At 41.0% G+C, this 26,113-nt stretch overlaps 3 protein-coding genes and 1 long non-coding RNA gene across 11 annotated transcripts in view; 2 read left to right on the forward strand and 2 right to left on the reverse strand.

The window, feature by feature from the left end:
- Positions 1–2,051, forward strand: part of LOC109513847 (guanine nucleotide-binding protein subunit beta-5-like) — a 16,195-nt gene extending 14,144 nt beyond the window's left edge. Inside the window, exons 8-13 of the mRNA XM_019866543.1 lie at positions 42–185; positions 261–352; positions 591–639; positions 991–1,087; positions 1,173–1,339; positions 1,612–2,051. Coding sequence (XP_019722102.1) covers positions 42–185; positions 261–352; positions 591–639; positions 991–1,087; positions 1,173–1,339; positions 1,612–1,623 — 561 coding nt within the window. The 3' untranslated portion in view covers positions 1,624–2,051. The remainder of the gene's footprint in view (positions 1–41; positions 186–260; positions 353–590; positions 640–990; positions 1,088–1,172; positions 1,340–1,611) is intronic.
- Positions 2,052–3,590: 1,539 nt separating this feature from the next.
- bcl2l10 (BCL2 like 10) lies at positions 3,591–8,316 on the forward strand. Of its 4 annotated transcripts, none has more exons than XM_019866821.1 (3): positions 3,591–3,721; positions 4,876–5,352; positions 7,580–8,316. In XM_019866821.1, the coding sequence occupies exons 2-3, from the start codon at positions 4,879–4,881 to the stop codon at positions 7,706–7,708; spliced, it is 603 nt and encodes a 200-aa protein (XP_019722380.1). In that variant the 5' UTR covers positions 3,591–3,721; positions 4,876–4,878; the 3' UTR covers positions 7,709–8,316. The 4 variants fall into 4 exon arrangements, with proteins under 4 accessions (XP_019722380.1, XP_019722382.1, XP_019722379.1 ...); XM_019866823.1 differs by lacking the exon at positions 3,591–3,721 and adding an exon at positions 3,903–4,021; XM_019866820.1 differs by lacking the exon at positions 3,591–3,721 and adding an exon at positions 4,066–4,134.
- Positions 8,317–8,896: 580 nt separating this feature from the next.
- Positions 8,897–13,026, reverse strand: LOC109513972 (uncharacterized). Of its 3 annotated transcripts, XR_002167907.1 has the most exons (6): positions 12,841–13,026; positions 12,661–12,761; positions 10,996–11,072; positions 10,871–10,911; positions 9,739–10,760; positions 9,420–9,689 (listed from the first exon to the last, which is right to left on the reverse strand). It is a non-coding gene; the product is annotated as an uncharacterized LOC109513972 (long non-coding RNA). The 3 variants fall into 3 exon arrangements; XR_002167906.1 differs by lacking the exons at positions 9,420–9,689; positions 9,739–10,760 and adding an exon at positions 8,897–9,314 and having other exon boundaries at positions 12,841–12,987; XR_002167905.1 differs by lacking the exons at positions 9,420–9,689; positions 9,739–10,760 and adding an exon at positions 8,897–9,319 and having other exon boundaries at positions 12,841–12,986.
- A 2,257-nt stretch (positions 13,027–15,283) lies between these two features.
- trpm7 (transient receptor potential cation channel, subfamily M, member 7) overlaps positions 15,284–26,113 on the reverse strand; it is a 35,346-nt gene continuing 24,516 nt past the window's right edge. For 2 of the 3 annotated variants that reach the window (XM_019866600.1, XM_019866598.1), the window contains exons 26-40: positions 24,868–26,036; positions 24,337–24,410; positions 24,163–24,259; positions 23,994–24,070; positions 23,670–23,707; positions 22,574–22,602; positions 22,067–22,120; positions 21,868–21,912; positions 21,642–21,707; positions 19,757–20,040; positions 19,586–19,668; positions 17,544–17,749; positions 17,389–17,440; positions 16,300–16,406; positions 15,284–15,984 (exon numbers count right to left, since the gene is read on the reverse strand). In XM_019866600.1, coding sequence (XP_019722159.1) covers positions 15,908–15,984; positions 16,300–16,406; positions 17,389–17,440; positions 17,544–17,749; positions 19,586–19,668; positions 19,757–20,040; positions 21,642–21,707; positions 21,868–21,912; positions 22,067–22,120; positions 22,574–22,602; positions 23,670–23,707; positions 23,994–24,070; positions 24,163–24,259; positions 24,337–24,410; positions 24,868–26,036 — 2,458 coding nt within the window. In that variant the 3' untranslated portion in view covers positions 15,284–15,907. The remainder of the gene's footprint in view (positions 15,985–16,299; positions 16,407–17,388; positions 17,441–17,543; positions 17,750–19,585; positions 19,669–19,756; positions 20,041–21,641; positions 21,708–21,867; positions 21,913–22,066; positions 22,121–22,573; positions 22,603–23,669; positions 23,708–23,993; positions 24,071–24,162; positions 24,260–24,336; positions 24,411–24,867; positions 26,037–26,113) is intronic. The other variant, XM_019866601.1, reaches the window with a different exon arrangement.

Here is a 26,113-nt window from a genome sequence, read left to right on the forward strand (position 1 = left end):
GTGTGTGTGTGTGTGTGTGTGTGTGTGTGTGTGTTCTCTAGCTCCTTACTAGCAGCGGTGATGGCACATGTGCTCTGTGGGACGTAGAGAGTGCTCAGCTGCTGCAGAGCTTCCATGGTCACACTGCGGACGTCTTGTCGCTGGACCTCGCCCCCTCAGAGACCGGCAACACTTTTGTCTCCGGCGTAAGAGAGACACACAGATACTTTTCCATGTATTGTTTCTACTTGATCATATCAACTGTCACGGCATTTTATCAGGGCTGTGATAAGAAGGCCAATGTGTGGGACATGCGTTCCGGTCAGAACATCCAGTCCTTTGAGAACCACCAGTCTGACATTAACTGTGTCAAGTGAGTTCAGCACACACTATAAATAAAACGCGTTCCACAAATCTCTTAGCAGCATGAGGTTTTTTATTTTTATTATTTTTTTTCTCCATGTTGTGTTCCCTCGAACTAAGTCGAAGTTGAATGTGAAAATGTTACATGGTTGTCTGAATTTTTTGGTTTCGTATTCAGTCTACACTGGTATCGATGACAGCAAGCAGATCTTCATCATAATCTGCATCCACCCCGCTTGTGTTTTCAGGTACTACCCCAGCGGAGATGCGTTTGCGTCTGCCTCTGATGACGCCACGGTGGGTCATATTATTCCTGTTCTGCGATATGACGTGTGTGCGTGTTTGAAACCTTGCTCATGTTTATGGAACTTTCTCATCATTGTCATGAGCAGGAAGGAAAGTGAGACAGCCTCATTCCTCATTCGTCTCTGACCATATTAGTTCACTTCTCTTCTGCTCTACATTGGACATAAAAAGTCGCCACATTGTTAAAATGCCAGGTTTCTGCGATATGCATAAAAAAAAATGGCCAAAAAAGCTTGCATTTAAACAATGTTTTTCCTGATATCTGCTGTTTGTCTGCAAAGCATTCGAAAGTTTTTTTTTAATCTTTCCCCTTTGATGAGTATGCTTCTATGGTTGTTTCAGTGTCGCTTCTACGATTTACGTGCTGACCGCGAAGTGGCCGTCTACCAGAAAGACAGCATCATCTTCGGAGCATCTACTGTGGACTTTTCCCTCAGTGGTAAATCGGAAAAAAAAAAGTTTCCTTTCTCATGAACATTGTCTATATTCGACTCTCAGTCACACTTCCTCTTCCTTCCTCTCAGGTCGCCTGCTCTTCGCCGGCTACAACGACTACGCCATAAACGTGTGGGATGTCCTAAAGGGAACTCGCATTTCCACAATGTATGGTCACGAGAACCGCGTCAGCAGAGTCCGATTGTCACCAGACGGCACGGCGCTCTGCTCCGCCTCTTGGGATAACACCTTGAGGGTGAGAGGCACCTTATTCTTTTGTTTGTTTGTTCATATTTCCACATGACTGAAAAATAATGGAATTAGATATAAGGCGTTCCATAATCAAACTTTCACCATCGTAAAACCGCGACTAACTGTACTTAAAATGACTCAAGTCATGTTTTAACTTTCTTAACTTGTCACATACATAAACATACAGCATGCTTTTTTTTTGTTTTGTTTTAAGAGAAAAGTATTGTGTTAGGCTGAAATGTTAACATTGTTAATCTTCACTCTTCTGTAATGCAGATTTGGGCCTAGTCTCAACGTGCGAAGATCTGGAATCAACAGAAGCGTTTAAACCATCCTTCAGCGGGACAAAGACACAAGGCCAACAAATAAAAACCTTCAATGAGATTACAATCTGAAAAACATGCTAAAAATATCATAAATGTAAGGTATTTCTTTTAACACTAAGTGGTCGTGGTGTATTATTCTCATAATAGTTGGATGATGTCACTGACAATCAGTTTAATGTGTGAAGTGACAAAGGTAACTCATTTCAAACACAGATGGCTTTGTCCGTGAATACAGTAGACTGTATTGTCTGAGTATGAAACTGGAAGGACAGCAGTTTGGACCAAATTGGATTTATTCTAATTCAAGCACTGTCGTAGTTGTAATTTTTCTGCAAATCATTTGAATTGACTGTAAAACTCCAACTGCATTAAACACAATTGCATCACCAATGTGTGGTATTCAAATGTATGCGACTAAATAGATGACTCGATGTAAACTCACCGACAGTATTTGGGAGCAGCAAAAGTGGAGATTGGATCAAGAATAAAAATTGTACGGCCGTTTAAAGGGGAAGTCAACCCCAAAATATCTCTACAATTGTATGTTCTATGCATGAGTCTAAACACAGTATTCTGATTAATATTGCGTTTGTCAAAATACCGTCTTTAGACTTGTGAGGCTGCATTGAACTTTTTGTCAAAAAAATGTTGTGCTGGAGCCTATCCCAGCTGTCTCCGGGCGGCAGGGAGGGAGCACCCTGAACTGGTGACCAGTCATTCACAGGGCACACAGCAAAACAACCATTTGCTCTCATAATCACACCTAGGGACAATTTGGACTAATCAACCAACCTACGGTACCATACATGTTTTTAGATTGTGGGATCCATCTTTTGTACATATATTTTTAAAAGAACATGCTCCCCTATATGAGCATGCATGCATGTTGAAAAAAACAAAAAACTTTTGTTGTTTGAGTCAACGGGCCACAAGACCTGATATTGATCCTTTTGTCAGTGACACGTCTTGAATTTGTTACATAACAGGTTTAAAGGTCTTGAGAATATTGATGGGCCGTTTTTCCATGAAAAAAAATGGAACTATCTGAAGGAATCTCTGTTTCATCAGTTTGACTCACAATTTCTCTGCACGTAAATTGAATATTAGGTGGGAAAGTACCTTGTGTTAGGGACACATGAGGGAATTCCAGTGTAAGAAGGCAAAATAAAATAAAAGCAGATGCATTAAACTGCTTTGGTGTTTGCCTTCACTTACTTGACTTCAGGACAAACATCATTTTGTTCTTTCCCACTTCCTCATGCTGATCTCTCAAGCAGATCACATTGTTTGGGACACAGTCAATGTCAATGAATTTGAAAAGTTTGACCCTAAAACCACAGAAAGAGATCTACCGTTGGCTTTATTGAGTACAGTATCCCTTTTTAACAGACTCACGTGTGGAATTTCATACTGAACATAAATTAACAACACGTTTTGATATACAGTACTCATGATCATCCACAAACAACCGCGTCTATAATGACATTCGAGTGATTAAGGGTGAGTAAATAGTTGATCACCTCATTAATGCTACAGACAACCCATTTCACAATTGATTTAATCACCTTATAAAATAAGATTTGAGTCAGCTGATTTGATCCCATTGTCCTCATAGTAGTCAATTTTGCCCCTCATCTAACACTTTACGCAGTCTGTAGACTGCAACAAGGAGGGAATAAAACTGAACCTCCTGTATTTGTTTCTGTATTTATATATTGAAATGAATGTGTTATATTATGTGTTGAAAAAATATTTATTAGGTTCAAAATCAGCAAGCAAAACTTGTGTTTTCACTTTTCTGTTTCAGTGTTTCTGGTGTCTTTTTTTTTTCAAAAAAATCGTCATTGAAGTCTTTGATGTTTCAGCGAAATATCAAAGGATTGACGTCACAAAGGGCCTTACGACCTCTTTCATATCAATTTCCTTATAAGCGCCGTAACCTGCGCGGGCGCAGTTATACATCAGTCCACCGAAGTATCGCAAGCCTCCTTCAGTCTCCTTCCGCCCGCCGCCGGTCTTTTTGCGCTGCAGAGTAGAGCCGTCTTTTTATCGCAGGGAGGGTAAGTGCTTTTATTTTATATTATATATTATATATATTTCAATTTCTATGTCGCTATATCTATGGTGGTATTTAATGTGTTTTGTGGCATCAATGCGAGGTCTATGTACGGAGGGGCTTCGGCTTGGTGGAGTTTTTGAGAGCCGGTGAGGTGAATTGGGTCCTTTGTGTCGACCATTGCTCTGGTAACACATCAACGGCCAGCTAGCCTTGTGGCTAGCCGGCGAGCAAATCCCTCAAGTTCACCGGCACAAACCTTGTCTTAACCGGGGAAACTACGTTATGTATTGTGTTTCACTCGGTAATGTTTGACAGGGTAGTCGCGCGGTGGATCGAGTCTTATTTAGGTCACATTTATTACGCGGCTTCGGCGTTCAAAACCATTTTACAATGAGACGATACAGACGCCTTCACGTATGTATGGACGCTGTCATTTTTCTAACTATTAGTACATCTTTCTCTTCTGTAGAAGTTGAAAATGTTTTACAAAAATGACAATTTCAATCGTGTTTAGTTGGTTGATCTGGAGGTTGTGATGAGGCACACTACAGGAGGTCTTTGGTTTACGATGGAGTACCATAGTTCCGTTCCAACGGTGGCGAAGTAACGAGAATTTTACGTATGTCCGAATGTACGTAGGTAAGTATGCACGCTCGTCTATCGCTAACCCAACATAGTAGTGGTCAGAAAAAAAAATACAGGTAACAGTTTCATGAAAAGCATTTATACCAACCGATGAGATATAATATCTGCTAGTCACCTTGAAATTGTTTCATCACGTGACAGGTGATTCCCGGTTTACGGACGAGTTCTTTTGCTACGCACGCAACGTAACTGTTTTACGTTGGAACACGCTGTAGACTCGAGTGTCTGTTGGAGTGACATCGTTCTAATACTAATAATTATAATTTTGGTCATCTGAAATGTTGACACCGTTCCACGTTTAGTTGGTACTTTTTTAAAGAGGGGACCACTGGTGTTTGACCAACCGTAATTTTGTATTTGACTTACAGTAAGTAACTACCGGTACTAGTAACTATGAGCGAATAGCAAGTAATTGGCGCCACTACCCCTCCCCTCCAAAGTTAACAATTGTTTATATAAATAGTTTGAAGTGCAAATGAACCAACCGTGTTGTTGCATGTGCGTTTGCAGAACATGTCGTCGTGCGGGCTGTGGAATGAGAGCCTGGCCATAGCCGAGGACTACATTGGCCTGTGTCTCACAGCAGACCCCAGTGAGGCCCCTCTCCCTCCCAGCGAGGCGGCTGCCACCATGAGGCGCATGGGCCGGCACGCCGAGTCACTCTATGAGGCCACCTTCCAGAACCTGGTGCAGACCTTCGTCCGGGGGTGCTGGCCAGACCTGTGCTCTGGTCTCAGGAGGGTGATGCAAGAGATGGTGAGCGATGGATTCCTGAACTGGGGTAGAGTGGTGTCTGTCTTCGCCTTCACGGGAGTGCTAGCCAGGAGGCTGCTGGAGGACAATGAGGAGGAGGAGACCACCACCACCACCACCAAGTTGAGGCTGGACCTCAGCGATTGGCCCCAAATCTGCAGGAAGCTGGCAGAGACCATCGCTGACTTCCTGATCGAGGAAAAGAAGGAGTGGATGCTGGAGAACAATGGCTGGGTAGGTGCTTGCACCATCTTTAACTTTCTGCAGCTACAGTACTGCTACCACGTATAATTTGTCAACCAGTGTTTTTCCACTGTGATTGAAATAAAGCACATATTTTACATGAGAGCAATCCATCACAAACAAAGTCTCAAAAAGCTTTTAGAATATATCATAAGTACATTTGTGATTTGCTACTTGCGAATTATAGTGATGGGAAAATGAAGCTTCATGAAGCATTTGTGAGATGTTTTACTTCTCCAGATGGCACTCCTGGTTTAAAGATGCATTGTAAAAGTAATACATTTCCATTGCACTAGCCTTTATCTTTAAACCAAGAGTGCCATCTTGAAGAATCAAAAATTATACTAAGTGTTTCGTAAGGCTTAATTTGTCAATTAGTGGAATTTAGTTTTTTTTCTGTTTCGTCCTTAGGCCACCTTGCTGTTTTAATATAAAAGTGTTCTGCTTTTATGGTATGTTGGTGCCAAGGAAATATGATAAAGAGAGTTGAGGAGCCTCATGTAGTGCTTTACAGCCATCTTGGCACATAGGAACTATGTTAAAGTTAGTTGAAGAGCTTCATATAGGGCTGCGGTGTCATCTGGTGGCATCTTGTGACAGCGATTGTGCAGTTGAGGGGCACAAGGGTGGAAGTGTGAATCTTTGGACAGAACCTTTATCGAGCTGATTTTTATTTTTGTAGCATGTGAGGATGAGCGGATAGAAGTTGACAATCCACACACAGCGTAATCTGCTGCTTTTGCTGTCTTGTAAGCTTCCAAAAAGTAGTTGATGGCTGTACGTTTTTGTTTCTTGAGACCTCGTGGCCTCTTCACTCATTTGGAAGCTCAATGTTGGGGTTGTCCCCCTCCCTACATGAAAGTGCAATGCAACAACAAGGACAAAAAACTTTTTTTAGTTGGCATTTAAATGTGAATGTTCAGTCACTTCTAGAAATGCAAATTGTGAGGCTAATGCCTGATACCTGAAAGTTTCCAGTGGTATGTGCTAAAAAAAAAGTCCCAATGTGACTTGAAAGTGAAGGTCACTCAAACGTCTCGACACTGGAAAGCACCCAAACGCACATTTACACTCAACATTCAAAGGTTGCTTACATGATACACATGAGCATGTTTTTCGGTTTTTGGTTTCACGTTCGGATTGACGCTCTGCTGACAGACGCTTGTTGACCACGTGCTTTTTTTTGGGGGGGGGGGGACTACTGGAAAATCTATATTTGAACCAAGACTCCTCATAAAAAGGCATTTATAGCCACACTGGGCTGTCTGCTTTTGTGAATGGGAACACACACAAACGCGCGCACGCAGGCCCCTCCTGTTGTTGAGTTGGCAGCTGCCTTCAACTGCCACAAAGGCAGCTCAGCCACATGGGCTTGAAGTTGCGTGCTTGCCTGCGTGCGCAGTCAGTTAGCGGTGCGGCAAAGTTGTGTAGTAGTTGTTGTCGTGAGACAAAGCAGCAGCTGTGTACACAACGACAACAGGTGGGATGTGCTCTTTGTCGTCTTTTTACCTGCACTCTTCAATGTGTTCTTTTTTTGAGCACAGAGAGTTAGTTGAGCCCTGCGCCACTCAAAAGCAGAGCACCTTTTTTAGTGGGCGGGGGTAATATTCTAGAGCCTTATTAGTGTGAAATTATGAGTTGTTTCTTCTGATACTGCAACTTTGTATCCTCCTTAAATACACTTTTTTTCCTCTCAAGATTATGGATTTTATTCTTGCAATAGGCAAGTCTTTAATATTACAACTTCATTTACATGATTTTTTCTTGAAATCTTACAGCTTTATTCTTCGACAAAGAAGGCAATATTACTAATCTCACCAAAATATTTTGCTCGAACCATAATCTTACTTTTGTAATTTGGCTAATTTATTGTCTATTTTTTTTAAATATTCAAACTTTATGCTTTAAATAAATTCTTGTAAGATGACAACTTTATTGATAGTTTTGTATTTTTACCTCATGTACTTTGTGATTTTTGTTTTTGTATTGTAACAATTTTCATCGAATTTTTTTTTTCTTGGTAATGACTGATTCAGTCTTGTAAAAATATGTGTGTGTGTGTGTGTGTGTGTGTGTGTGTGTGTGTGTGTGTGTGTGTGTGTGTGTGTGTGTGTGCGCGCGCGTGTGTGTGTGTCAAATGAATGATTGCTTTTGAAAGTAGGAATCAAACCTGACGTTCAAGTGCTCAGTGGTTTTCTCCATGTGCTTGCTGTTGCAGGAGGGTTTCTGCAAGTGGTGCAGCAGCAGTAGCAGCAGACAGTCCAGTCAGGATGCATATCTTAAGACGGCGCTGTTGGCTGCGGCCGGCGTGGGCCTCGCCGGACTCACCTTCCTGCTCGCCCGCTAAACTCATTGACATTTCACTCAGTCTTTTCCCTGTTGTCACAACATTTCTTTTTCTGTCATCTCTTAACATCAATGCTGTGCAATCAGGCAGTCGAATGTTACAACTCTCTGTGTCTCTCTTTCTCTCGCTCTCTCTGTCTCACACACTCACACAGGCGTTGATCTCTTGCTCTATGCGATTGTACAACTGATCTGGATGCCTCCTTGACACAGCGTTGAAGCCAGTGACTGGAAACACTTTGGTCAGTCAAGACTGCCTTGTCTCTGCGACAACGTGGAAATTAATATATTATATTTATATCAAATGAATCCCTTTTTCTAGACTGACTTTGCGTTCTTTTGGCTTGTTTTGGAATGCGTGTGATTGTTCGAGTGCAATTGTGTGTGTTTGTGTCAAGCCCGGTCAGCAGGGCTGGCATGGCCATTTCATGATGGTGCTATTTGTTTGTGAAATGTTATCTTTTTATCAATGTCTTTTTTTTTTTTTTTTATCTTAATGCCAGGGACCAATGACATTTGAGAACAAGCACCCAACAACCTATTTTTACATTGTTTTGGTTGTATTTATTTGTCACCTTTTTTTGTAATAAAAAGTCAACCTACAGTTTTTGCACATTGGTGTTGTCATGTGATGTAAAACAAAACCCCAATGCTGCACTACACACACCAGCTACATGAGTTAAATTCACTGGCCTGGTCAATGATAATAATCTTGAGGGTGTGTGACAAAAGGATGTGTATTAATTGAATGGAAGTTTTACTTAAAATTGCGCTAACCGCTCGGCTGCCGTGCTTGGAATCACATTTATTTTACTGTAAACCATAATGGGTGAGCACGAAGAACTTGTATCTGGCCTTTTATTCTCCAAAAACCACCCAACATCCTGGTCATAGCTTGTATGGCTAAGCTAACGGACATATTTTTTTTTCAACACAATTTGTTGAATTATGTGGAAAGTGCATCGTACTGCACTTAGAAATTGAACTTCAGAAGCAATGATGTGCCAAAATGACCTGGTTGATGTTTGTTCAAACTGCTTCGAACTGTGTAGCAGATATGCAAATCACTTGCACAGCATCCTTGACCTCAAGGATGCTGTGCAAGTCTGAATTTCATTTTAATCACCCACTTGAAGGATCCTAACAGTTAAGACATGTTGAAATGTTCCTGCAAAATGAAAGACTTGAATGTAGGTCGTGGTAAAGATGCAGTTTATTTTGAAGCACATATTACAAACATGATGTGGTTTCGACCAAAAATGGCCACAACATGATCATATTCAGTGCAGTTTGCCTTTTTCCACCCTTAGCCAATGTTTCGTCCTGATTTGAGCAGTGATCATGATAACCCAAGTTGTGATCCCAAAGCAAAAAAAGCACTTTTGTTGTTGTATCCAATTCTTTGCATTGCGTCCCCAATTGCTCATATGATGAAGCGTAAACCAGGCAGCCACGATGGGAGCAGCTTCCACAGACTCCAGATCAGCCGACGGCCTTCTACGGCATCGTGTGTCGCGCTCTTTTGACGTTTTAGCGTGCACAGTCATCAAAAGAAGGACAGTCGTCGTCTGGCCCCTCGGAGGCTTTCTCATCATGCTCAGCTGCTTCTCTTCTGTGGGCACAACACGGGAATCATCCACTTTGAAGGCCAAAAATGTCAAATATCATGTGAAGAATTAGTGCAGTGTTCCAGTGCAGCATTAATTTTGTTTCGACACAAGCCATTGCTTGGTCAATTACAGTATTATTAAATGCAAATATCCAACTCAGCAATTATCACTATACTTTTTCATTCTCAAAAACTGGAATGGAAATCTTGTTGTTTCATTTAATTTCAACTGGGAAAATTGATTTGGAGTGGGTTGAGTTACTCGCCTGGAGAGCAAATTAAATTTGTTAAGTCAAGGTAGCGCTATAGCGTATATTGAAATACAGACCTTGGCTCAATTTACGAGCAAATTAACTTGCAAACGAATTGTCATCTTCAGACATGTAGTGACGTGCTGCCCTCTTGTGGCATCAAGAGGAGACTTTACAGAGGCATGTAGTGACGTGCTGCCCTCTTGTGGCATCAAGAGGAGACTTTACACCAGTCTGATGAAGTACAGTACTGTATCTCGAAATCGGTCGATATTTTGCATTTGATGGCGAATCGGTGATCGACTGTAATGTCATGATTTGCGTGATCCATCAATGACGTCATTGATCGGATCCACAAAGTAAGATAAGACACAACCACGTTCACGCCGGGGTCGTTCCTTGCTGCCATATAGAAGATATGTGAGTCCGAAAGCGAATTTATTCTTAGTCTTGTCGTGAATCCTTTGCGCTGGCAGACCTGCGCGCCCTTGACCATCCAAACACAAAGTCATTTGTGTTCATGTCGTCTTTTTTTTTAACTCACACTGAAAAAGCTCCGTTGTTGACAGACGTAGAAAATATTTGCTAAACAAGGATACAAGCTCCACTGCAGTCATATGAACGCGAGTTGAGCTATTCTCAGGTTGCGATTTCATATAACGTCAAAACAGTTTACAAACCTGTACAGCAACATCTGAGCCAAACGGCTTTGAGAACGTGATTAATACGTCGCATACACGCCAGGTAAAAAAAAAAATGGACAAATGATGAAGAGCAAAATAATCATTGCGGTCACAGCTAGCTTTCAAAATGAGCCAAAAAGGAGCAGCCGCGGGCTACTTGGCGGAGCCGGCAAGAAGTGTCTTGGAAGTGACTTGTTTACTTCCAGCTCTTGAACCAAGATAGCAATAATTTGAGGAACAAACCCAGCACCTTGAATGGCTGGCGAAATTCATGATTCCCCCCCCCCCTTAATGTCAGAGGAGATGTAAACATGAAAAAAATACATGTTATATTTAATGTTAACCAACATTTTTTGAATTAAGAAACAATGGGGAGTTAGTGATCTTTTCTTTGGCATGTTCACTGACGGGGATCAACTGTATAGTCGAGATACAAGGAGTTTAAATAGAAACACTGCTCCATCTTCTGATTCACAGGGAATGTGACATGTTCGTTGTCCCTTCTGCCATCTAGTGGAAACGTATTTAATTGTTCTGCTTGTCACTTTACATTCTTTGTCAATGTTATGGCGATATACGAGATCGATGAGAGGAAGCTTTTGCTTTGTACTGTCACTCACCATCTCATTTTGACTTAGCGCTTCTTGATCTTCGCAATGATCTAGACACACACAGACACAAGAGAAATGTATTAATGGAAAACTAATTGTTACTTAAAAATTCTGAGTGTGTGAATGTCATTCACCTTATTCTTGTCCGGGAAGTTTCCTGTGGCCAACTTGGAGTAGATCGATTCTCCATTCACCGTCACCTCAAAACTCGCTGAGGGCAAAGTGATTTTAATTACTTTGTAGTCCTTTTATGATATGTTAGCCCTCGAAGACACTGTGCAACCTTATACATTGGTGTCAACTTCATTTCCTTCTTTTTCATTCAAAACTTTGTGTTGGTGAAAATGGTTTGAAACTTCTCAAAATTGTGGTTTTTGTCTCAAATATTTTTCTATTTCAGCTCTTTAAATACTTTGGACAGTGGTACCTCTACGTGCGAACATCTCTTCAGACAAAATTTTCAAGTTACGAAACGTCTCAACAGGAAAATGTTGCCTCTTGTTTCGAAAGAAATTTCAAGTTACGAAACGTCTCAACAGGAAAATGTTGCCTCTTGTTACGAAAGAAATTTCAAGTTACGAAAGGTAAAAATCCAGTATGGGCGTCGACTCGCAGCTCCGAGTTTCCTGAACGCAACATACTCATAGCTGCTCTGCCATTGGCTATTACTGAGCATCTTCCTGGCATCCCATTGGCTAAGAGGGACCTCTACCGTATGGGTCTATGTGTGAAGATAAGTCTCTTTGCAGCACCCTCGTCGTTCTCCCCTCGGGCTTCGAGGTGTTCCAGTCGTTTTATGTAAATGTGAATCACCCAGAAAAAGTGTTCACCAGTCGGGCGATCACTCACGATGCTGATGTTTGCCTTGGACATTTTCGAAGGATTGTTAAAAGCCGACAAAAGCAAATGCCCTTGGATCAGTTCTTTCCAAAACGCCAGCCAAAACCCACTTCTGAGAGAGAAAATGGACTACAGAGGGCAAAAAAAAAACGCTGAGGACACAGTTAAAAGACCATTTTTTTCTTTGTTTTTTACATTGTGCACAACTCTCATTTATTGCGCAATCATATAATTGTAACATGATTTGTTCCATATTTTGATGCATTTCTATGCTTTAGAAAACATTTTTGTCAGAATTTCTTTTTTTTTTTTTGAGGGGTGGGGCTTGGAACGAATTAGGGCATTTCCATGGAAAACTCTACTTACATTTTCTTGTTAAGAAATTTCTTCCAAAACCAATTAATTTCGTAAGTAGAGAGGTGCCACTGTATCAGTAAAGTACTGTTTACATCAAATTGCACCTTTTGGCTCTATCTTGTCGACCCATGAAAGACAGATTTTTAAGTTCCGGAGTTACAGGGCTGAATCATACCACTTGGGTAAAATGGATTTCATTCTCAACTCAACACTTGAAAACTTTTGGTTTTGATTTAGTGGGTTTTGCGCACACCGGTGGAGTTTTCTCCGGGTACTCCGGTTTCCTCCCACATTCCAAAAACATGCATGGCAGGTTGATGGAGTGCTCTCAATTGTCCCAAACTGTGATTGTGAGCGCGAATGGTTGCTCGACTATGTGTACCCCACCTCGTGAGGATAAGCAGATTAGAACATGAACGAATGGATAAATAACACATTTTATATGAAACTACATATTGCATATTCTTCGTTTTTCAGTTTAAAAAAAAACAGTCGTGTTTTGTTGAGAGCAGAATGCAGACTAAAACAAACCAAATAATTTAATCAATATAGAAATAGAATAAGTGATTGAAATTAAGAAGAGAATAAAAATGCACAAGTACATTTCCTGCCAACATATCCCTTGATTTGAATGGCGTCCCCAAACTCCTTCTTCAGCTCAGTTTCCAGGTCTGTAAACTTAGAGCCGTACCCTCACCTGCCGCTGTAAAACAACAATACGTCAACTTTTCCCATCACTACAAAACAAAACACCGTCTGACCTGAAAAGGAAGGCAACTCACCAGTACTCAATCTCAACATTCAGCATTTTGCTTTTGTTGTTGTTGTTTTTTTTTTAGCTGGTCGACGAGCAGCACACGTCAGTCAAGTTCTTGCTGAGAGTGGATGAAAATGCGAAGTCACGTCCGTCTGACTTGGTTTTGTAAAGTAAAAAATGGACCACACCCAATGGGAGGGAACTGCGACACGGTCGGCCTGACAAGTTTGTGCATCAACATGTGACGTCAGCCAGTTTGCTATTTCCTCTTTCATTTCACCTCCCACTTGAAACAGATCCATAAAAAAGATTCTTTCTCTACATCAGCATTTGTCGATACAAAAAAAAACCCCAGAACTGTTTTGACAAAATACATTACAAAACTTACAATTAAAAAAAGAAGACTACTTTAATCATACACGAATCATGTGATTAGCCCAAAACTAAAAATCTATTCTTCAGTAAGAAATGAAATCAAGGAAAAAAAAAAAATAATTGAGCAACAATTTAATATATGAAGCATTTGATTGACTTCTCAACACACTACATTTTCAATAAAAAGAACAATACAGAAATTGTAAAAAAACAACAACTATGTATTAAAAAAAATTAAAAGGTAACAAGTAGTGGTGCGTTGTAATACAATTTAATTTGTTCTGTGACCATGCTCACAACACACAAAACATACACTTTAAATAACCCTTCCCTGCTGAAATGAATGGAAATGGCATTAATCTGTTCCAGCAACTCCAAACTTTTTTTTTGCAGTTTTTAAGGGAAATGGTACCATATAATTTAGCATTTTTTAAAAAAAGGTTTAGTAGTGTGAGTCATGTTTGATCAAAAAGTGTCTGAGTATTGTTATATTGTTTCTCTATTGTTGTATTGTTGCTGCACCTTTTGTATTCAAATATGGATTGCTCAGGTTTGTAGCGTGCAACGTAGATACTATCTGGGTTAATGAATGTGAAAACTGCTGCTGCATGTCAAGCGAGTTAAATTCACTGCCACTCTACTGTTCATGTCTCAGATTTAGCTTGCAAGTCAAAGCAAAACAAAAAAAGAATGACAGCTTGTATCTCTAAAAACTTGAGTCGAGTCACTCTCAAAGCACCACTGTGAGTTCTTTTTAAAGCCAGCAAAGTCAAAAATAATAAACAAATGAAGAGATAAAAATGAAATACACTGAGGATAAGTGGATAAGAAAATGGATGGATGGATGAAATGTACTAAATGATTGGCTTGCTTGCAAGTAAAAATCTTCAATTTTGAATCCAAAAAAATACATAAAAACAAACAAGTAACTCCCCCAAAAAAGAATTATAGATTGAGAAAAGTCACAATACATGAGAGGTTAGATTGACATGCAGCTGCACTTTTCAATAAAACATACATTTAAAAATAAAAACAAGAATGAATAAAAAAACTGTGAAAATATCAAATCAAATCTTCTTGATTTACTTGCCCCAAAACTAAAAAAGGCATAAAATACAAGAAAGATGAAAAAAACAAAAACAAAAAAAGGCTCCAAAGTGAACACCTGTATTTTCAATCATCAAGAAAATACAAATAAAAACAAAAAAAAGCAATAAAACTATCATTGGAAAACAAAAACAAAAAAAGAAGCATCAATACAAACAAAATATTTGAAGAATGCGCTTAACTTGCTCCAGAAACTTTGAATATTGTTTAATGAGACAAGTAGAACTTCATTCTCCAATTGGGAAAAAAAAGACAAGAAGCGAAAGAAAAATTATGATGGCTCATCTTGAAAGTGAAACAAAAGCCGACGGCCCTTTCATCACTTTCACTGTCGTCATCCAGCACAAGACATTGGCCACAACATTAGGTACACCTTACGAGAGTCAGCCTTGACAAAAAAACTACTAATGTTCAGTTTGGGAAGAAAACTATCTTTTGTTCAGCAATTTATGCCAGCGACATATATTGACATGAAGAACAATCAAGTGCTCTTTGGAAGGTACGATTTAACTGTGCATCCATTTTGGTGGAGATTTTTTGGGGTGGTATGCCATGAGATTTTTCTAATGTCAAATATACCTGTATATGTGCCTTGTTTGGCGAAAGTGTACGTTGAGCATCTTTTGTCCCCCCCACATCAATAAACAACTCAAGTGTCGTTCCTCGTACAAGCGAGAAAGTACTTTCATCAACAGACAGAAATATCCCAATCACAAACAGAGGCAAAATTATTGAGCCGCCTCTTTTAATGACAGAAAAACCCACAGTGGTCACATAAATAACTTCAATCCGACAAAATTAATAAATATGTAATTAAATGAAGCAATGAAATTCGCATTGCTTTTGAGGTGTGGTTTAACTGAATTATATATTAAAAAAAGTAACAAGTCTGGGGTGAAAAACAAATGATGGGAACCCTTGAAAGGACACACATAGAATACAAATTAAAACACAAAACACATCGTACTCTCTTAAAACCACATGACACGTTAAACTTATTTGTGATTTTATTGGTTAAAAATGTTCAGTACAAAATGTACACTGTAATACCCTTCAAGTGTACCCTGAATAAAAGATGACAAAGCTCATGCTCATGCAGAGAACAGTATCTATAAGATACACTAGATTTCATTCATTTGCGCGTATTGATAGGTGATGACAAAAATATTGCAATTGTACCTTAGTAACAAAAAAAACAAAACAAAAAACAATCGAGGGCGGACACACTTTTTTTTTTGATTAAAATGATACAATGTCGTGGAAAAGTTGCATTGCAATCTGCCCTTTTTTAAAAAAAACAAACATGTTTTCAGAGATAAAAAGCTGCGATACAAGATGTTTGGACATATAGAACAATAATGCGGTGTTGTAACAGATATACAATGCACTTTGATTTCTCTTTTTTTGTAAATATATATATATATGTATATGGGAAAAGAAGGCAACATCAAGAAACATCAATAAATAATTCTTGTACCATGTATGCTCATGTATGCACATGCAAAACATCATTTCTTTTTTTTTGACACAGCGTATGGCCATTTCCATGGAAACACAAGCGAGATTCTTCCAGTTGATTGATTGATTGATTCATCACAGCGTCACGAGCCTCATTGATTGGTGCGGCTCCTTGGTTCCGTCCCCCGGGTAGACACCTGCTCAGGCGTGTACTCATTCCTCTTCAGATCTAAACCACAACAATACGATTTAATTTCACGCTAGCACAAACACGCCATGCAGGGCTGACCATACAGAAGACGACACATAAGTGATTTTCGGTGTGGTACGCATGCTCCCTCTAATGGTATAGGAAAGAATCAATGAATTAAATGTTCAGTGGATTATTATTATTATTATTTTTTTTTTTTTTTAAATAAAACAGTAGAAAGCTCAAAAACACTAATCAATCTCTCTTCTCGTAATCATCTTCTCGTAATAGACAATAATAAATGTTTTACGATGTGTGGCTCTCTGAGGACTGTCGAAAATGGGCCCAGCTCACCAGGAAGTTTTAACTTCCTGCAGCAGGAGTTACAGCGATGTTTCGCTCGGAAGTTCCTAATGGCTTCGTCACCCAGGTTGGCTGGTCCAAAGATCATGTCGTATGACCTGTGGGGGGGGGACCATTAAAAAAAAAAAAAAAATGATGCAAATGAAAAATGAATGAGAAACATGACTTATCAAAGAACACATAATGTGAAACAAAGGCCTGTTCACAAAGCACCTAAATGCGCCGACGGCTAACCCATTCATTGCGTATGTGCTGCTGTGACGCAACAACGAAACCCATGGTGGTGTTTGCGACGGAAATATGCAACCTTTATTGCCCCACGGACCAGTTTAATGTCAGACAATATTTTCAGGGACCGGCCTTTAAGGTGTGGCAAATAAATACAATAAAATAATATGATATGACCTGCATGAAAACTGGTATTTTCTCAACATAAGAAGCAAGAATTATAAAACGAGGAACGTCCAATCTGGCCGCAATGTTCTATGGTAACGTTTAAACGTGCCTTCCAAATAAGATACACCATACATACAAAGTGCATGAAAAATACGGCTCACCATCGCCGCGTATTATGCAGAGTGGGAATCTCCCGTTGAGACAAATCCGTATTTTAAGTAGGACTCCTGATACTGTCTATTAAATGTAGCCTTCTTTTTCTTGAAAGTCGTAAGCTGCTCTTCTGTCTCCTGGCTGTGCCTTTTCCCATTCCCCCAAAAAACTTTCCAAAGACATTTGGGTTTTCTTTTTACTCATTTTGCTAGCTCCTGGGTTTCATTTTAGCGGTAACCTATCACGTGACCGAGAAGCGCGATTTGACGCAGACGGATGTAACAGAGAGTCAAAATAAAACAGATTCTGAAAATGAATAAAACGCAAGTAATGCAAGTTATTTATTCTTTCCGTGCGGCCCGGTACCAAATGACCCACGGACCGAAAACGGTCCGCGGCCCGAAAACGGTCCGCGGCCCGGGGACCACAGACATAGAAGACATTTATGGATGTTTAGGTCAAGCTAACACAGGTGTCAACTTAATAGGACATATTGAAGTGGTGTTGTTCATGTGACAGACGCGGGCATACCCCTTCTCGCCACTCTTTATTACAGACGGATCAGTCAGAATGTCTCCAACCCCTGAAGAGAAAGAGACAAACTGAAATGAGAGACCGCCACAGCAAAAAGAAAAAAAAACCCAACCAAAAACAAAACTGTCACGCAAGTGGAGCGTTGATGTTACCCTGCAGGTCGAGCACCAGCAGCTCGCCACGCGTGTACTCGTAGGTCCAGTGGCTAAAAGCCAGCATGGTCTCCTCCAAGAGGTTGGTGGGAGCGATCTCATCGCCGTTGTTGTTGTTGAACTTGCGGAATTCGCCCGTGATGCACTCTTCGATGGCGAACCACTGGCCCGCAGAGTGACAGTAGAGAAGGAACACCTCGAGGAACCTGCACAGGCACAAAATGGTGGCAGGTCTAAAAACATGCATTCGGTTTTGTTTTTGTTTTGGTCAAGGCGGACTCATGTCTTGAACTTTTAGTCATTTAGGACTTTATGGATTGTGGTGTGTGGTCACATAGTGGTTAGCACGTCTAAATTCCACTTTTGAGGGTCATGGTTCGAATCTCGGGTCATGGCCTTGCACGTTGTCACAGTGCTTGCGGATGATCTCCAGGTGCTCAGGAAACCGGAGTACCCGGAGAAAACCCACGCAGGCCCGTGGAGAACATGAAAACTCCACACAGGAAAGTCGGAGCGGGGATCGAACCCACAACCTCTGCACTGTGAGGTTGACGCGCTAATCACTGGACTGCCTTTACATCACCATTTAAAGTATATTAAAACTGAGTGTTTGATTAAATTTATACACTAGTAGTAATAGTTAACAGTATACAGTGGTTAGCTTACTTGTTAGAATGCCAAAAAGTTACAGAAAACATTGCCTGTACAGTTAAGATATTTTTTAATAGTAGTGACAGTTTCAGCTTGGAATGCATCCCATTTCCATGGCGACTGATTTGGAAAACTGTTGGCAAAATGGAAATAAATGATGTCAAATGGTTATTCAATGCAAATCCGGGATACTATTTTGTAATGCAGCCCTTTCAGAAATCATATTTTGGGCAGTCTGTTAAATGATACTTATGTAGTGGCGCGTGACACACCTAATCGGCATGTTGACAAAACAGGAATAAAGACAGTTGAAAGGGACGTTGGCTTTTGTGTCTGAAACCGGCTGGACCAGCTCAGCAACAATGTGGCATAAGCAAATGCGTCGGCCGTGGCGACTTTTTTTTTTTTTTTTATTTGCATGCTGAGCAACGCCTGGGGTGGAGCAGGCTCAAGATGATGTTTTGTCCTCGCTAAAGAAAAACCTGCTTCCATTAATGAGGGTGACATAATTTTGAATGACAAAGCTCGCACATCAGGAGACATCGGCTTTTGTTATGGAAGTACAAACGGCACCGTCACTCATAAATACGGAGAAATGGTCGTGTTCTGCGGAAAAGTATCTTGTGATACTTGTTTTTATTGCATCACATTGAGCATCTTGGGCAAAAGATGCGTTTTTTTTTTTTTTTTTTTAAGCCTAATCCATCACACTGCTCAACAAATTTTGACTACATTTTTCAATCTGAGATGCAAGTTAACTTTTCTACATGATGATGAAATTATCCAAAGTATGTCACTTTTGTGACATTTTACACTTTTGTCATCGTGGGGTGTGCTGTGTAGAATGTTGATAAGTACAGGAATTTTTTTTAGATAACATATGGAGGAGAACAAAATAAAGCATGCTGAATATTTTCCGGCTGTACAGTAGACAGATGGAGTTGCAGCGAGCAAGTTAAATATGGTAAATGCAACGACATTTGAGAAGATATTTAACGAGCCAGACAAAATAACCACAGGAACCTGTTAATCGAGTTGGTGGAGTGACTCATTTGTTGCACAGTCATCATGACACCTTGAGAACAGAAAAAGTTAGAAAACAAATTTCCTCTGTTGTTGGCCGGGTTCTTTAAAAGAACACTGCAGGATGTGATACATATAGCAGGAAATTATACTTCCAATATCTGTCTTCAGCAAACTAGGAAAGAAGAAGAGTGTGGCTACCGTTGACATGTCTTGACATGTCGACCCCACATAACCGACTTCCGCAGGGAGCAAGCCAGGTTTGTGCGAGGTGCTAATGTTACCGTTCAACTCATCAAACGTAACCGATTTACTTGTGTCCCAAGTCCCTTCTCAATTATTTTTAAGCCCTGGGGTGCTGTGTTTACCTTGGTGAGTAAGGAATAGGCTTGGGTCGGATCTGGTTGAAGGCTACCGTCAGCTTCTGCGCAGCCCGCTGCTGTTGAATTTCCTGAAAACACAACACATCAATTCTGGAACAACAAGCATACATTTACCTGTATGATGCATTGCCTTTGTGTGTGATTGTGTTTCGGTACCCTGAGACAAAGGTGCAACACAGTATCATCCTTGTAGATGCTTTGCCAGGTCTCGACCACCTCGGGCAGGAAGGACTTCACTATGTACAGGTGCCCAGGCTTGAGGATATCATATTCGGACCAGGTGCAGAGGACTTTGAGGGCCCGTCGAAGGCCGCCGCCCATCTCCTCTTTGCTAAGAAACTCAATCTTGGCACAGAGGCCACGCTGGGCCCAGGAAGACATGCTGTTGTTGATGGTGTTGGGCGAGCTCTCCTCCAGGCGGTACACCGTCACTGGCTCTCCTGATGTGTGAACACATATGTTTAAAAAGGCTCACTGTAAGTTCCCGAACATATCACGCACTCCTAAACAACAGCCCCAAGCAAATCCAGCCTTAAAAAGCTTTTTTTTTTTCCTCTGCACTACTGTATAATATGGTGAATCGATTTACTGGCATCCTTTATCATTGGAGTGAGTGAGTAAAACGAATGAATAAAGATTCAAGACATACCAATTAAGAATATCTGTAATACTTTTAAATACAGGTTAAAAATTATGCTCTTTTCCCAGACCGATGATTAAGGTTTCTCAAAGCAATAGATAATCAACATGTTTTCCGCAAATTTAAACAGTACATCGCAGCAAACTATTTTCTTCACTAGGAAAAATTTTGGGTTATCAGACGAAGTGACATCAGACCCACAGTAGCAACTTGGCTGGTGAAACAGCACGTTTAAGTATCTCTAGTTGGTTACAAATTATTCAGTAGGAACTGCAACTGTGTGAGACTGTCAGCATCAAAATGTGCAGTCATTTTGGCCGATTTAATTGTCTTTAAAAAAAAAAGTCCAATATTCTTCCTTCGGAACCTTTTCCAGCCTATATCGGGCACTAATTTAGCATCTATCTGCTGGCTACTACCCACTACGCTGGGAACAGGAAACACATTCTACAGTATGACGTCTGCGAATTTTTTTTTTTTTAAAGCATTCTTAATTAGCAATTGAACATGATTTCAAGACGACGCCGTGTCGATGTTGGTGGCAACAGCTTGTGATGGCAATTTAAACTTAAATTGGACTTCAACTTCAAGTCAGGGAAAAAACAAACAAACTTCAAGTCAGGAAAACGAGTCAAGTCAGCCACTAAACCACCATGTGCTGTCGTGAACAACTTCAAAATAAAAGCATTACAATGCACTAAAGTCCGTGTCTTACTGGATTTGGAGAGATTTTATTTTGAAGTTTGTCTCACCACGTTGACTGCGTGTTCCATCATGGATAGCACGAACAATTGTTGCGGCTGGCTTGACTCGTCTTTCCGATGGTGGATTTTTTTTTTTTTTTGCCAAAACAAAACAAAAAACTTCACAAAGTACGGCCAGCAGATCCAAACCCTGAACCTCAGACCTATGAGGCGGGTTGACACAGTGGACTGAGTGAGGGTTATCTAGCTGAAAATGCATATTTAAAAAAATGTGCGAGCATGAAAACATTATACCGGTTAGCCTTTATGGCGCCACTTAACTCTTTTGACACACCCTGCCACTGTGGTTTCAAGTCTGAGAGTTGTGATGCTAATGAAATGCGTGGACTGAAAAGAAACAATAACCTTATGGTGTGTTCACTACAATCACACACTAAACTTGATGTTGTTGTCCCAACTGCTGTCTGTTTAGACATTCAGTGACTGCTGAATTTGTTTTCGTTGGGACACAAATGAAGAAACAGTTCCTCAAATTTCCAAATTGAGCAAGCAGCAACAAGATGACAAAAAAAACCCACACACATACTGAGGGTAAGATTGCAGAAACCAGTTGGTTTCATATTTCATCCTCATCAAGCTGGGAACAGTGCCGTGTTGTTTGTAACCTCAGATCATGTATCTGCATGCACACACTCACCTCTGGGAGGGACCGGTGTGAAGGGGATACTCTGTGACAGTCGCATCAGGTTGTTACGTTCAACAGCTGAAGAAAGAAAATTCTATGTATAAACTGCAAATCAGATCAGTTTGACATGAACATTTCTATTTTAGAGATACTTATTTTGGTTTAGTAATTTAAAAAAGGCAAAGTTTTAATGGGGGCCTGCGCCCTTATAATATCAGCATTTCATTCAGAAGCCTACCTGAGTACTGGTAGTTCTCCATAGGCTTGAAAGGTGACCCAATGGCTGCAGAAAAAAAGTTGAGATTGACTTTTACTTGGAGAGCGTGTACTGACATTTTAATATTTTTTAAAGTACTACCCCATTAAACAGTTTCCACAACACATAATTTCCCATGTAAATCAATTGGAAGTCTTGAAAGTGGCCAAAACGTTCTCACAATCCTTTCTGGGTCCAAGGTGGGAGTGGCGAGGTGTGCAGAGAGAGACTGAAGCTACAAAAAAATAAAAATAAAATTCAAAATTGGGAAATAAAACAACAAATATGGAATGAAAACATGGCAGGTCAATATCTTTCTATTATCGGTGTATTTTATTTATTTCCATACTGTATATTTAAAAACAACCACAAGTACGATTGGATGTGGTCTTATTTTTCTTCTTCAATGCACTGCAGAGGTATTGGATCAAGGCTAATATCGGCAAATCAAGTGACTTGAATTTGGGTGCAAAAAAAAAAAAAAAAGGGATCGGGACATGCCTAACCACAAGGCAAGAAAAGCAGTAAGAACTATAGGCATGTAAAATAAGTGACACTTAAATGTGCTTGGAATGCACGAGAGCACTTAAGGCAACAACGGGTCATTTGTATTGCAGCAGAACCAGCTAATCTAGACTGAACCTGATTGTCCACAACTGTAAAGACGGTTGATGAGTGAGAATCTTACCAGGCAATTTGTCCTCCCCAGGGGGTTGGCTGGAATAGAGAAACCAGTTAGGTGAGAATGCATGAATAACTAACTAAATACACAAACAAACAAACAAACAAACAAACAAACCTTGCATGTAAAGAATTACAGTTTACATAGTTTGCCTGAATGAAATGCCTATTAACATTTCAAAGATGCTAATACAATGGTATTTTTGCTTGATCTGTAAATAACATACATAACTGTAGTGTCTTTGTCTTTTAAAACAGTAATCTTTGGATAATTGAAGTGCATGACATGAAAATTAAAGGAAAAAAAACATACATCCGTACAAACACACACACACACACACACACACACACACACACACACACACACACGCACACTAACAGTGCTTCTCAAATATTTTTTGTTACGCCTTACTAGGAAGAAGAAAACATTTCGTGCCTCCCCCAACTCTCCGCCACAACGATAAATAGTGTGATTTGCCTTTAAAATTGTTATAAAGACAACTCGTATCTTGTATCCTGAGTAACAAAAAAGAAAGAAGGAATAGATCAATTTGTAACAAATAATTGTATTAACATGGTTTTTAATCTGTCAGAAAAGATTTGACTGACTGGGGAAAAAAAAAGAATTAATATGCGCGCTACTGCCACCTAGTGGATTCGCTATGACAGTTAATTCTTGCGGACCCCCCAAAAACAAAAAACAAACAAACAAACAAACAAAAAAAATGCTTAACCTGGCATGCATCATGCCTACTACGTATTTGAGACGGACTGACATACATACATAGAGTAAAAAGACTATACTAGGGTTGACCATTTATGGAACTCACTCTAAATGCAATTTGAGGTTTTTTTTTTTTGTGTTTTTCAATTTCAAAAATTAATTCTGCCACACAGTTGCGGTGTAAACACAAGTACTGTATATAATGTAAAGGCATAAACTAACAAAATAAAGTGCAGATTTCAACAATCATGCAAACAAATCAGGAGCTTTACCACTGAAATATATGTTACCATGGACTGCGCTCCTTAACCCCCCCCCCCCCCCCCCCCCCCCCACTCACACACACACAGAGTATAAACATAAACAAGAGGATACATACAGGCTACTTGCTTGGGCTGATTTGACTTGGACTCTTTCCTGGGAGAGAGAATAAGAGTTAACATGGAGGGTTGTCTGCTGCGGACCTGACATTTTCTATTCGAGCTGATTCGACATCAATGAAATAAATTATTTTGCACATCTACATAAGAATATATGGAAACAAGAAGGTACGCCCAGTTACTACTGTTTCTTTCTGTATTTAATTTGACTGTTTTATATTTATGGGCAATAATTGTTTTTTCATTTTGCAATTGATCTGAGAGATCTTCACATGCTGATGTTTTCGTTAGTGAGGAGAAGGGGGGTGGGGTGCACTTCATACCGGCACTGAAGTCTGGGGATCCTCGTGAATGAGGATGTCTTCAGCTGACACTCTGCTACGATCCCTCTTCCTCAAAGCTACAAACACACAGTCATCCATCATGATTTCACACTTGGTGTTCACAAAAAAGAATCAAACTTATTTTGATACCTCTGTGATTTTAACCTACTTGAATCAGGATGGAGAAAAGCAGGACTCCTGTCAAACTCTGTGAAACCAGCATAGGAGTTAACTGCTCTAATTTGACCTTGACCTTCGGGCTGAACCTGGAGAGATGACCAGACAAAGGTAAGAGGACATTCTTTTTAAAAACGTTTTTTCATTGACAGACAGACAGACCGACCAGTTGTCTGCTGCGCTGGGGGCTGCAGGTCTCTTTGGGTGTTGAACGCTGGAGGTCAAAACAGTCTTTATGTCCTGAAAGCAAGACAACATTGAAAGCCATTTCTAGTCAAATCTTGTTTGATTTAGTCAAACCTTGCCACCAAACCCACTTTTCAATCAAACATGACATTCTTTACTGGAAAAGCTCTTCTCCGTCAAGTAACAATGTTGATAGCAATACATTAAAAAATATTCTGATTTGTCGAGGGACAGAAAAAGAAGGGGAGAATCAAACCCATCACCACGCTTCATCACAACAGAGTGGCACGAGAACCCTAAAACCGCCTCCACCTGTCAAAAAGATCCTGAAAAGCTTCAGACTGGCAATCAATCGGTCATGCAAGCGGCCAAAACATGTCTGAAATCAAACTGACTCCACCAGAACCAGCGAGAACAGACAAAGGAGGAAAAGGGAGGAAAAAGCTGCATGGCACCCGATATGGAAGGGGACAGATTCCAGTACCCAGCAAATGCGACCCATAACTCAAACCTCTTGTTAGCACTTCCACATGTATCCTCTTGTCACAATTTTCACCCTCAGAGCAGGACCCTCGTGGGAGAGAAGCATCGCAATCTCTCCTCCCTCGTCTGTGGTGCCATTGGCCTGTCATGGCAGGGGCGGTGGCGGAACATCCGCTATATTCTTGGCTCCGAGTGTTTATTTGGCATCTACTTGGAGAGGCTGTCCGGCCCTCATCATCGCAAAAAGCCTCATTGATGTACCCCGATGCCCCATCCCCACCCTGTGCATTGCCAGGCTGCGCGTAGCAAGCAGGAGAGCAGGCAGGCTGAGCAGCGCCCGAAGTCTTAGATACAATGACCACAGTAGGATACACACACACACAGTTTTCATCGTCCTCGCTCCTCTTTGGAGCGACATCAGATTCTCTTTCATACTTACCGACAAACGCCCCAAACTCTACAACGGCGCTGTCAGGCGTCTGCTGGTAAAGCCCAGCCAGAGCAAGCTCTGGGTGGCTGGAGCCGCTCGGCTGGGAGGGGGTGCTGCTGATGTGGAAGTGCGCCACGCGCGAGGGCACGTTGGGCAGGCTGGATGGAGAGTCGGAATACTCCGGCTCGTGTGGACGGGTCAGTTTGCTGCGGGTGAGGGAGTGGCCCCGGTAATGCAGCTCCGGAGGGGAAATGGCACTTTGGACAAAGGCACTGGAGGCACCGGTGCCGGAGGAACCAGCCTCAGCGGCGGAGTGCTCGAGCCCGAACACGCCCCTCCTCTCTGGACTCAGATTGGGATCCAGCCCAAGTCCTGTTAAGGGGCTTGGCCCATCTCTGCGACTACTATCAATCCCGTAGCCCCCGGCACCAATCCCAAAAAGAGAGTCTGCGATGTTCGCTGAGCCGAGGAAGGCCCCCACACTCTGCTTCCCCATCACGGAGGATTTGGAATGGGGCCCAGTGTCTGTTGCAACAGGGACGATGCTGGGGACCACGTTCTTGGAGAGGCTGAGCTCACGGGTGATCTGATTGTGGACCTTGCTGGCCTCCGACGACCTCTGAGCCGTCAATGTCTTCAGAGTGTCCACGGTGAGAGCAGACAGGTCCTGCAGGTGACCGATCTGGGAATCTAATGTGTGCAAGGAGCGCTTGATGAAGTTGACCTTGTTGCCCACCTCCTTCAGCTGCATGCACATGGTCTCAACCCTGAAAAGTAGTACAAATAAACACCTATTTATGCCATATTTCCTCAAATGCCCTCCCAGACAAACAGTGCTAGCATC

Source organism: Hippocampus comes, unplaced genomic scaffold (genome assembly GCF_001891065.2).
Source record: "Hippocampus comes isolate QL1 unplaced genomic scaffold, H_comes_QL1_v1.1 scaffold82, whole genome shotgun sequence".
Classification (NCBI taxonomy): domain Eukaryota; kingdom Metazoa; phylum Chordata; class Actinopteri; order Syngnathiformes; family Syngnathidae; genus Hippocampus; species Hippocampus comes.

Excerpts from the sequence above, each read along its gene's own strand:
- bcl2l10 (XM_019866820.1), top strand. The coding sequence starts at position 4,111 with ATGAGACGATACAGACGCCTTCAC. Across the intron at positions 4,135-4,875 it reads GACGATACAGACGCCTTCAC|AACATGTCGTCGTGCGGGCT; the intron begins GTATGTATGGAC and ends GTGCGTTTGCAG. Across the intron at positions 5,353-7,579 it reads TGCTGGAGAACAATGGCTGG|GAGGGTTTCTGCAAGTGGTG; the intron begins GTAGGTGCTTGC and ends TTGCTGTTGCAG.